The 12,495-nt window shown below is 39.8% G+C and overlaps 1 protein-coding gene across 2 annotated transcripts in view; it reads right to left on the minus strand.

Annotated features, from left to right (window-relative positions):
• Positions 1-59: 59 nt before the first annotated feature.
• Positions 60-12,495, minus strand: part of LOC121290549 (integrator complex subunit 6-like) — a 111,387-nt gene continuing 98,951 nt past the window's right edge. For both annotated transcript variants that reach the window (XM_041211068.1, XM_041211067.1), the window contains 2 exons: positions 8,824-8,917; positions 60-900 (listed from right to left, as the gene is read on the minus strand). In XM_041211068.1, the coding sequence (XP_041067002.1) occupies positions 807-900; positions 8,824-8,917 (188 nt within the window). In that variant the 3' untranslated portion in view covers positions 60-806. The remainder of the gene's footprint in view (positions 901-8,823; positions 8,918-12,495) is intronic.

Genomic DNA, 12,495 nt, shown 5'->3' on the forward strand with positions numbered 1-12,495 from the left:
ATAAAAGCCACCCGGAGTCCAGGAGGCTGGTTACATATGCAAATGAAAACAGTACAATGTAAAATAGATTTTTTTAATGCAAGAAATAGTAACAAAGGCATTTTAAATAATTTTCAAAATATGGCCATTTACAACACACAGTGTTCCATTCAAAAATAATTTGCTATAGACAAATCTTAGCTTTAAGACAAATGTCCTTATATTGTGTATTCAGTTTGTTTGGCAAGGGCCAGTTCCCAAGGATTTACTAGAAGGGTTGACCTTGGGAAGCTAAGCCAGGCTAGAAGGAAACTGTGACAAAAAGTAGACAAGACAAAAACACATTTCAGAATTCATTGGACGCAAAAGACATTTCCTCATATAATTCCAATGCAACATAAAACCAAATTGGGTTCACTCTTTTGCCAAAATGATCCATCCCATCTCTGAAACAAGCTGCTTCAACGCAAAAACAAGGGTTAATTACAGAAGGCAAATGTTGCTACAAAATGATGCATTTCAGAGGGTAAAATAACATACAAGTCATCTACTGGGATAGTGAAGTGTCTCTTGCCCAGTGTGTTGAATATGTTGTATAAACATCTTATTAACCAAGTGGTAGATACACCATCAGGTGGCACTTTTTAAAAAATACTCCTTTTGCCAAGGTCCAGAAAATCTATCTGTGCAAAGAAAAATTAAGCAAATTTTAGCGCAGACGAGGTGAAAGAACAGTAAAAATAAGCTTGAGATATCCAAATGGGGCTTTTTTGATTGCTGTAGGAGAATACCAAAAAGAGTCCAGTCTCATGGTTTCTCAGGATTCATTATCGGTTATTGATATGATTTACCCGACTGGATTTACTTTGTATTTCTTCCAAAATTCCTTCAAGCTCTTCAATTAATACTCGTTTTTTAAACCTATATGAAAGAAAGAAAGTGAACAACATTAGTGTTATGCAGCAAGTACCCACCAACAACGTGCTCATCCCATATCATACATTTAGATAAAAGAGCATTAGAAGTGACATTTGGTTCATGAACAACTAAAAATTTCAAAAATCTACATTTCTCCCATCACCATTAGCTTAATTCCCTCTTTCAGCCTCACTGCCACCAATTGTTTTAGCTGTTGGGCATCATACATCACACTCTAAGGTTCAGTTTTCTGACCACTGGGCAGTACAAATAAATGTAATAAGTCGTCCTGGTTAACTTTCCTTCTCTCTACCCATTTACATCAGGATACAATTAATCTCTGGTGCGCCTGCTCATCAGGAATCTCAATCACTTCATTTTTTCTTCAAGACAATAAATTGCATCTCTTCCTCATTAATCTCCCTTCTCCCCAAAACACCAAAACCTGTTAAGACACACTTCTCAAAGTTCAAGCCAATTTACTTGCCTTGAGGCAAGTAAATGCCTAGGGTTCTGGCTTTTATAGGAGTTGACTCACCCTGCTCTGCATTTACACATAGGACAGCATAACCTGTGGATGCAACAATACTATCCCTTGTGACCAAAAACTGGCCTATCACACGTGTACTCCTTTAATCTTCAAGGCCAGACAAGTGAACAATCGGAAACAAAGTTTGATTTGGTAAACTGCTTCATCAATTGGTACAATTTACCTGTACATAATACTAAAGTGAAGATTGTGCTTTCTTACTTCAGTGGGTCATCTCACTGGACTCAACAACATGCCCAGCATTTCTACACGGTCAGGGCAAAAGACCTATTTCCTCTTTCAAAACCTGACTGACTGCTGTTGTTTTCCTTCCTCTCTTCACAGTTGGAAAGATATCCAAATCCTTCCAATGCAACAGCCAATCAATACTTAAATGACCAAACCTAATCGCTTAGTGCCTTTTTTAAAAAAAAGGCGACACTTTGGCTCAAATGCCCAACACTGAAATTAACTATTTCAAATCCTGAGGGAAAGAATATTAAAAAATTACAAAATATAACAGCTTTCCTTGGCATTCTTTGCTTCACTGTTATGACAACATTCATTGGCACTCCCAGCGAAGGAACCCTGCTGTAGGCAACCATCTGGCCCAGCTTACTTATCAAAGGCTAACCTCCTTAGAATCCTCACCATTTCGCTTACCATTCTGCATTATCCCACCTGCAACCCAGTTAGATTAATCTAAATCTGCCAGAATCCTTCCCACACAAGGCTCAGCCATTCAGGACCTCAAAACAAATCTATTCCCAGAAACCTGACTGACGGGCAGGGACTCCTTCCTCATTGAAACCTCCTGGCTTGCTTTACACTCCATAGCCTGAAGCAAAGGATAATTTTCACTTTAGTTTCTAGCCCTGCTGCTCTGGCAACTAAAATCAGCTCACCCTCTTCCAGCCTCCCAGGGAAAAGAACAAACTCCTACACAATCATTAATTAAATATAAAATTCTAGCTCATTCCCCTCAGATCACTATTGGACTGCTCAACTCTTTTACCATCTTCCATGGAATCCCACATTCTCACCAAATCAATCTACCACCATCAACACTTTAATTCTCACCAATCACTCATCTTGTCCCAATCCCCCTTCCACCAATGCCTTCGATCCTACCAAATCACGCTGCATCTCTCATCCAGCTGGCCGGCCAGTGCAATCCCTGGAAGTGCTGCTGCATGAAATATTTCGAAGAAGGGTTATTCTATTTGGTCTCTAGGACAACTGTCAGATGGCAGCAGTGCAGCATTCTCTGGAGGTGGTGACACTAAAGTTCATGAAGGCTGAAGTATTTGCAAAAGCATATGCTTAAGGTGGCACTTCAGAAAGATGTTAACTTAAGGATGCTCACATCAGAATTAAATATACCCAAATGAAAGGCAAGAATTGCCAACTACAAGAATATATATGCAGTAGAAGCAAAAAACAAAAGCAGCCCACCTTTAGAAGCAGCAGGAATCTTGATCCCAAGCTACCCTACTGAGAACCAGCCACTACACTGATCCCTTCCACTTGATGCACATTTAGAAATCATTAAAGAATGAGAGAACACAAGCACCAAGATGAAGCCCAGGTAAAATACACTATAATTACACATCAGTCACCTCTTCAAAAAAAAAACCCATCCTTGACTCCCTCTGTCCTTTCAGACTACTGCACCATCTATGACTTCTCTTTCTTCAAAAATTCTTAAACATGGTTTGCCACCTCCCAAATCCGTGCCCATCTTTACTGAAACTCCAGGTTTGAACTGCTCCAGGCAAATTTCTACCCTGCCACGTTACCAAAAAGGTTCAGTCAAAAACTACATCCTATGTCACTTGGACAAAGGTAAACTAACCCAACTATCTGCAGCCTTTGACACAGTTGTCTAACTGGATGAGACTGCCCTCACCTGGTTCCATTCTAAATGACCCAGTTGTAGCCAGAAAATCACCTGTAATAGCTTCCCTTCTTGTTCCTGCACTGTTACCTCTGGAGTTCCCCAAGGATCTATCCTTAGCCTCCATTAAGTTCTCATCTACATGCTGCCCTCAGCAACATCAACTGAAAACATATTTAATATGTACCTTGATGACTCCCAGCTCTACCTCACTCCCACCTCTCTATATCCCTCCATTGTCTCTGATTTGTCACACTGCTTGCTGATATCCAGTACAACAGAAATTTCCTCCAACTAAATATTGCCTTTGGTCCCTGCCCCAAACATCATTCTCTGGTCACTGGTTCCATTCCTCTTTCGAGCAACTGCCTGAAGTTGAACCAGACCATTTGTAACCTTTGTGCCACATCTGACCCCAAGATGAGCTTTGGACCACAAATCCCCTCCATCGCTAGGATTGCATACTTCCAACTCCATAGCATTGTTTGACTCCACCAAACCTCGCCCATCTGCTGCTGAAACCCTCATCCATGTCCATTATTTCTAGACTTGACTACTTTAAGGCTCTCCTCTCCAGCATCCCATCTTCCATAATTGAGAGCTCACCCAAAACTCTGCTTCCTGTATACTGACTTGCACCAAGTTTTGTTCACCCTTCATGCCTGACAAACATTAGCGCTAGCTCCAACAGCTCAAATTTAAAATTCTCATCCTTACTTTCAAATCCCTTCCATGGCCTCACTCCTCACCTCCAAAGATTGAAGGAGATTTTTTTTCCATTCACAGGATGTGGGCTTCACTGGCTAGGCCAGCATTTATTGCCCATCCCTAGTTGCCCTTGAGAAGGTGGTGGTGAGCTGCCTTCTTGAACTGCTGCGGTCCATGAAGGCAGCTCACAACTAGGGATGGGCAATATATGCTGGCCCTGCCAGCAAAGCCCACATCCCATGAATGAATTTTTAAAAAATTTCCTACAACCTTTCAAGATTTCTGTGCTCGTTAAACTCTAGTCCTTTGCATATTTTCTTCATTCCATCATTGGCAGCCATTCAGTTAGAAAAGTCCTAAGCTCTAGAATTTCCTCTAAACCTCGCCACTTTTTTCTTGTTTAGAACTCCCTCTCTGACCAAGCTTTTGGTGACTTACATGATTTGGTGTAAATTTGTTTGATAAAACTCCTGTGAAGTGTCTTAGACATTTTACTGTGTTAAAGGTGCTACATAAAACAATGTGCATTTATATAATGTATGTGTGTGTGCGTGTGTGACTTTAAAACTAAATAAATTATCCAGAATATTTTTGTGGCTGCTGAATGAGGGTGCAACATAAAGAATAGTTATGGCAGGCAGCTGAAGTAGTATAGGGCACAATGTTGGGAAAGCATTCTGGATCACTTAAGTATCTACTGGTTCACAAAAGGTATGGCTAAGGCATGGTGTTGAGTCTGCAGTATGTGGGCCTGCCACATGAATCTTACTGGCTGCAAATGTGTTCCTGTGGCAACAATCATGGTCTGTATCTTGCTCTGGCCTTCACTGTGAATGGTATTCCTCTTCTCCATGGTTAGGCCTCTTCAAACTGCCAATTTGTGTGACATGCAGCTAGCAGCGATCATTGAGACTCCAGCAGAGTGACACTGCAAAGCACTACTTCATCCAATGAGTCATTTCAAATGCTACTTTAAAATCTGAGTGGTATGCTCTAGAAGGATAGCAGTGCCTACATGGGTTTCATAATAGTATTCTGTTTTGGTCAATGCCTTAGGCAAAGAATTGCATTAGCCATGACTGAAGAGGTTTACCTTGATACATGCAATTCATCTTTGGCTGGTAAGTCTAAAACCAGGGGACATAATCTCAGGGATAAGAGTTAGGCCATTTAACACCAAGATGAGGAGAAATTTCTTCACTGAGAGGGTGGTGAACCTTTGGAATCCTCCACCCCAGAGGGCTGTGGAAACTCAATCATGCAGCATGTTCAAAACAGAAACTGATAGATTTCTGGAGACTGACATCAAGGGATATGGAAGCGGCATGGGAAAGTGGTGTTGAGGTAAATGACCAGCCATGATCTAACTGAACGGCGGAGCAGGGTCAATGGGCTGAATGGCCTACTCCTGTTCCTATGTTCACATTCCAATGAAGTTGATACAGAGGAATGTCTTAGAATGAAAGCGTTATGATTGCTGCCTGAGAGGCAGGCAGTAACCTACACAATCTGGTACCCCTGATCACTGATATAGTGGAATCTTTCAGTTCATATAGACCATCAGGTTCTGGGAGCAATAGGTTACTTGGTAATCCAAAAGTGCTGCGTGAATTGGCTAGTTATGTTATGCTGTTTCAATTAGAAAGAAAATGAATGAGCTCCACATTAAAAATGAATTAATTACTAGCACGACACGTGTGTGCTGCAAATTAGTTTATATTACAGATATCCCATGTGGAAATCTAGAATGAAGCAGAAACAGTAATGATCTTAATTGTCAACGCTGACTTTGTAAGGGCGAGGGAAACATTGACTGCAGGGCCGTTTGCAACTGATGGCATAGCTCTGCAAATACTTCCAATGTATGAGGACAATAGCATAGTGGTTATGTTACTGAATCAGTGATCAAGAAGCCTGGACTAATGATCCAGAGACTTGAGTTCAAATCCCACTTTGGCAGCAGGGGAATTTAAATTCAATTAGTTAAATTAATCTCGAATAAAAAACTGACATTGGTAAGAGTGACCATAAAATTAACGGATTGCCGTAATAACCCTTCGGGTTCACTAATGCCCTTTAGGGAAGGAAATCTGTTGTCCTTAGCTAATCTGGCCTATATGCGACTTCAGATCCACAACATGTGGTTAACTCTTAACTGCCCTCTGAAGTGGCCTAACAAGTCACTCAGCTGTATCTAAGGCAGCAGCTTATCCACACTCTCTCAAGAACAATTACAGATGGGCAAAAAGTGCTGGCCACATCCTACAAATGAATGAGAAAAAAGAACTAGAACATGCAATTCCAATACTGGAAGAGGATCTATTCATAGCATTGTAAACATAACTGCTCTGGTAATTATAATGGCAACTGCAACTACTTGGAATGTCCTTCCATCACTCTTTTGACCTCTGGCCCATCTACTAATCTCAAGGATAGGAAAGCAGTAAGTGAAATTTCAAAAACCTCATTCACTTGGGGTAACTCACAGTGGATGAGATTTCCAGCTATGTGTCAGAAAATGAAGACTTAAACATCTTTGCTCATGTTTAGTTAAGGCCTTGAAAGAAACACATGAATCTATACATTGTCTGAATTGTTCACACCATTCAGGAAATATGATGCAGAAAATGGCATGGTGTGTATTCAGAGCAGGAATTGGAAACTTAAACAATTGTTTTGATTCCTGAACTTCACTTGTCAAAAACTTCATTCCAACATCAAACCAGCTCATGAGAATTGAGAAGCCAAAAAGAATTCGGGAAATCCAGAGATAAAAACAGAAAATGCTAGAAATACTGAGCAGGTCTGGCAGCATTTGTGGAGAGGCACACAGTTAACAGCTCAGGTCTGTGACCTTTGGCCAGAAAATTGGGAAATACCAAGAACTGTTTTGAGCTCCTTTCAGACAGCTGGCCTCAGTTTTCCTGGCCAGTCTATTTAGGGGATTCTACTGGTGGTTCTTCACAAAGGAAATGCTGTCTCAGACATTTCACCCTACTGAAGAGATTCTCTGCTCCCAAAAAGATTTCTAAAATCTGAGTGGTCAAAAGGGAGTTTCTCACAATTGGGTGCTTATAGTTATGGGTTATAGACTGCGCCATCACCTCGAGGGTATTAATTGTAAACTTCACATTTTGTTGTTCTGCATAATGTATACTCGAGTGCGCTGTCCCTTATATAAGCATTTACCTGCTTCACCTGAGAAGATCTGCAATTCTTAATGTATTTGTGAATCAAAAAGGGCCTTTTCTTAGCCAGAAAGATTGTGTCATGGTGTGTGCATGTGTGAGAGAGAGAGGAGAGGGGTGGTGGTTGGAAGCTGAAAAGGGGAAAGCAGGTTAGAAGAGAGAAGATGTAATGTGTTGTCTTAAGCTTAAGCTGAGGATAAGGTCTGGATAAAATGCATCAGTATAACAGCATGGAATGTAGGACGTTACTGATGCATTTATTGTGTCAAAACCTTTCTGCGAAGCATTTTTCAAAAGTTGGAAATACTCATTCCATATCAGAGTGAGAAACCAAGCCAGCCACACTTGGACATAAATGTAGTAAAGAGGTTGTGCAATATCATCTGAGCTACGATTTGAACAAAAGCTTCACCTAAAACCTATAGCAAGCCAAGGTCCTAGGTCAGAAGCACAACAGCCAATGTACCTAGCTGATGGACATCAAGGTTTCTTTAACAAGGCACATGATCTCATGGATAAATGTTTACTTTCAAAGGTCAGATATTGCTAAAATGACTTTAATATCAGCACGTCTACTCAGATCAAGATCATTGCTACCTTCCTGTACATACACTTAGATTAAAGTTGAAAAGATATTCAGCTGGTGTTTTAAGGATGAGTATTGGGGTTGAATTGCTATCATTCAACTTCAGACTAATCTGCTTATACGTACCTTTTAAGTGAAACTGAGTTTCACAATTTTGTACTCATGCAAAGAGGACCAAGATCATGATTTGCAACATTTCGAGCATCGAAGTTTGGAATTAGGGTGGTACAAGCACTTCCACCGCAGCAAATATTTGGTAGTAGTGAGTGCAACTTCAAATATGACCCATGAGACACATGTTCAAGCTGACACAAGTTGACTTCAAACAGCACACCACAAATTCAACAAGTCTGGACCAGAAAATAATGTACAACAGTATTCCTAACACAAACTGCAGTATAGAGACAGTGAAGAACACTGCAAATAATTTAAAAAAAAACTCAAGAACTTTGAAATATCAATCACAGGGGAAGGTTAAACTAACAGCAAGTTCCTCTAATGCTTTTAGGAGTAGGAAAAAATCCAGAATGATGCTGAATTAGACACGTGGTAGGCTTCAGCTGCATGACTAACTTGAGGTTGAAAAGAACAAGTATACTAATTACTCACTTCTACTCCCAAAATTGGAATTAAGGCCTATTTAGAAGGATGAGTGAATTCAGAAAGTATCTATTTCTGTATAAAACCAGGTGGGAGGCAAGGCTTTCTGCTTCCCTATTGTTTAGTGGATTTGGGCAATTTATATCACTTCCTAAAAAGTACCTGAAATAAATCATGAGGTACAGATTGGAGGAGCAATAATAAAGTTTAGAAGTGGCTTTAAGATAAAACATGACAGCGGATCAGCCTAAAGTATAAATGGGACAAGATTTTTCTGTTAAGAGATATGTCCTGGTTATGCTACTACAAATATGCATTTGTTCAACTTGGCTGCATTTGATAATTCACTGAAGGTTTAATGGATTTGCTAGCCATTTGGAATCTCAGTGAAATGTCATTCTATCATAAGTTAAATTACCTTGCTGCCTCTTTAATGACATTCTGCACAAACACCATCCGAGTTTCCAAACTGCCTTGAACTAGTTTCAATAAATAGAAGATATTTTCATAATCTGAAAGGGAAAGATAATGATCAAATTAGTTGCATTATTGGCTACATTAATAGAAACCATTTACAGCTTTAAAAACACTATACACTTGTATCAATTCTTTATTGTGACATAATAAGATGACCATCATGTGACAACCCGAACCAATACGACATTTGAGTAACGTACAGTGTCCCCACATTGAAATCTTGACTCCAGCAGCCTGAATCTGCCACAGAACAGAAATGGAAAACAGTAGGAATTTTATTTTGACTTATTATTATGGATTATGACAGACTAGCCATTTTACAGCAAATAGCAAAAGTAATGGGAGAAGGTTGAAGGATGCTTGATTCAGAAAAGCTCAATTCACTTCAGATTCTACCCTCAAAGTAACACTCAATCTTTTCCTTTTATTCCATGATCTGATTATTTAGCAAGTGAGGAAAAAGAATTACTTCTCTCTAACTAATACTTAAAATTAACATACCTTTTGAAAAAAATGCTGCCTTACCTGTTATATGTTTTATATGCCCAAGCTTGCAAAAGAACCTGTTTGAGCACACAAAAGTTTGAATTGATGGAAGCCCCAATTTGCATCAGGGTCCCTTTCAATTCAAGACAAGATCCAGAGGAAAGGAAGCCAAATGCTGACATCACCACCTTCAGTGAGTGATCAGAGTAAAAGGGCAGGGCAAATCTGGTATATTTACATCTTTTAAAGAAAGCTACTATTCACATACAACACCGACTTCTTAAGAAACTTCCTCCATTGCATCTTTTAGCATGCTGTCTGGTTGCAAAAGCCTTTCTTTCCAGAGAACATTGCTTAGTACTGAGGGGCTAGTGTATTCAGGTTTTTTTGGAAAAACTTAAAACAGAAAGGGATTCGAGTGTAACTATCTCCATGGATTAGAAACAAATCCACTATACATACCAAGTCTAAAAGCCTTCTTGGTTACTACACAGCACTTAGTTTATCTCGCAATATGAAACTTGAAAATAGAATTTGTGCTGAGAGGTAGAGAGAGAGAGAGATGGAAAGATTATTTAGAAAGTCATTGTAGCTCACAGCTATGATGGAGAGCATGCAATTTATTGAAAACTGAAAAATTATCTGCGGAACCATTTCAAACTCACAGGACAGAAATCTTAGATCAAGAACTCATGAAAGCAGACCGTCCATTATGGGCCAGTACATTTGAGATGCAATTGGGAATTTACGATGTTTTGTCAACTCTACCATAAACCATGCTATTATGTAATGTGATTGCACTTTCCCCACCTCACTCCATGTAAGATTGAGTTTTAATTTCCAAAAGAGTCTGCAGGCATCTCATATCTGGTTGAGATGCTTCATAACTGCAGGAGTTGTGTACCAGCATCCAGAGTCATCACCAATTGTTACCAAGATGCTAGGCTGTTGATATTGTGTCTGCCCTTTTAACACCAAAAAGGGGTCATACTCAATTAAGCTTCCTTCAGTGGCCAGCAGTGCAGCCATATACAACAAATCCAAGAAATAGATGGCACATGTTAGAGTAGCACAGTAATTTCATCATATGGCCAAGGGGAGTTGGGAGAACAGTGCAGCCTAACAGCCATCTCAATTTTTGCATTGATAATGAACACTAGCACTGCACAATATCCTGTCAATAACTTGGATTCTGCAAATTTCCAACTGTAAAAACACGATTAGCAGTTCAACCTGTTGAAGGTACTACAGTAAGAGATGGAGGTTGTAGTGGACATCTGCCACGGGCCTAGTAAGCAATTTACAGTGATTGGCTTTAATCACCAGACCTCAGTTGTGACTCTTTCGAGTACAAACCCGTTTCCATCTGTTTTAGATTAAGTTACATTGTTTCAAAGTTTGCCATTATGAGATTTGAACTCTTGATCTTGGGGTTGCAAGCCCAGTACCATAACCACTTGGCTATTTGGGCCAGTTGTGCTAACACAGCACCGCATACAAAGCAAATTGTGCGAGTTTCAATTTGAGACACATGGTCTGCTTAAGAAAACAATCAATTCATTTGAAACAGAAAGGTGTTGGAAAAGGCCTGACTGCTGCTTCAGTTACTGGCGATAATCCCTGTCCAATGTTTCCAGTATATTTCAAAAATCAACGAGCACAATCAGAAAAGGAGTGATTGCCCAGTGCCTCCTTTCAATGTGTGCAAAAATGTCATCACCTTTTCTACATGAGTCAGGGTCTTTGAAGTAATTGCACATAAAACACTTGAAATGATGCTTTACAAATGCAAATAAACCTTTTCTCAAAAAGTTGCAAACCCTAAAACAAGTCTCCATTCTAGGTCTTAAGATTACACTTATAAGCTTTTTCTGAACTATTGCTGAATGATGTCACTCGAATTCCTTTGTGACAATTTTATGGCCATAAAATAGATCCCGATCATTTTATATCCAAAAATCCTAGGCTTCCCATTGCACATGCTCTCACAGGCAAAGAAGAAATGTGCTCCAGTGTCATCAAAAATTCACTCAGTTTACTTAGCTATCTGCGTAAATAAGATGTGTCATTGACAGGTCCAATACATACATAATCAGGATATGACACGCTCTTTGGGGCTGTAAAATGATTGTTCGTACAATCAATAAAGACAAAATGCAAAAAGCTTATTCACATAAAAAGGAGCTGGAGGAAGGGGAAAGCACATGTTACAAATCAAATATAATCCTACAAAATATGTTAGCAGTTTGGTTAGATCCAAGGAATTATCTTCTTTTGCAGAAGCCAACTTCCATAACGCAGGGAGAATGAAGTTGCTGTAGGCCTTGAAAAGAGAGCTTGGTATGTTCACAAGAGAAACAGACAGCTGGCGGAGGAAATGACAGATCAGATGAATAACAGACAATGGCTCCTGAAGCTTGTTTGAATTTCAGTTTCTTCTTAATTGACCTCAGGAGTTTTGCCTCTGCTAGAAAAGGCATAATTATGGGGTGGGAGGATAGAATGCAAGACTAGGCTAATCACCGGAGGGGCAAACTTGCTGAACATTCACAAAAAATATTGGGATTTACACAGGTCTGCCAGCGCCGGTGCAAAAAAAACCCGCCTGTTTCTTTGTAGATGCTGTTAGACCTGCTGCTCCTCGTATTTCATGTGTCTGTACCTGATCAATATAGTCTTCCCAAGTATCTTCAAAATATACCTTGCAAGTGGAATAATCTAAACACTCGCATCAATGTTCATTGCTGCTGAGGATTTACCTGCTAAATTCCACAGCCAGAAGGATGCCAAAGTCTGAACACAACTTCAAAATCAGTCACTACCTTGATTGAGTGCGGATTGTTTCAATCTGGTCACAGCATTATTTTTCCTGGAGATACAGCAAGGGCAGTGACGGGAACAGCTCTCTGGCATACTGGCTTTGAAGTAAATAATCCAATCCACTATCAGAATCAACTAATGTAAGGTGGATTTCCCAATATAAGACTACAGGAACCATCATACAGAAAAGTCTTCTTGAAGTGCAGTGCACAGTACATTTAATGCAGGCTAATTTGGATACTGCTTTTGTTACCCCTTTTATTATCTGGCTGGTGCATAAAACTACAACTTTCTGTCATCATTAAAA

The sequence above is a fragment of the Carcharodon carcharias genome, chromosome 18, assembly GCF_017639515.1.
Source record: "Carcharodon carcharias isolate sCarCar2 chromosome 18, sCarCar2.pri, whole genome shotgun sequence".
Taxonomy (NCBI): domain Eukaryota; kingdom Metazoa; phylum Chordata; class Chondrichthyes; order Lamniformes; family Lamnidae; genus Carcharodon; species Carcharodon carcharias.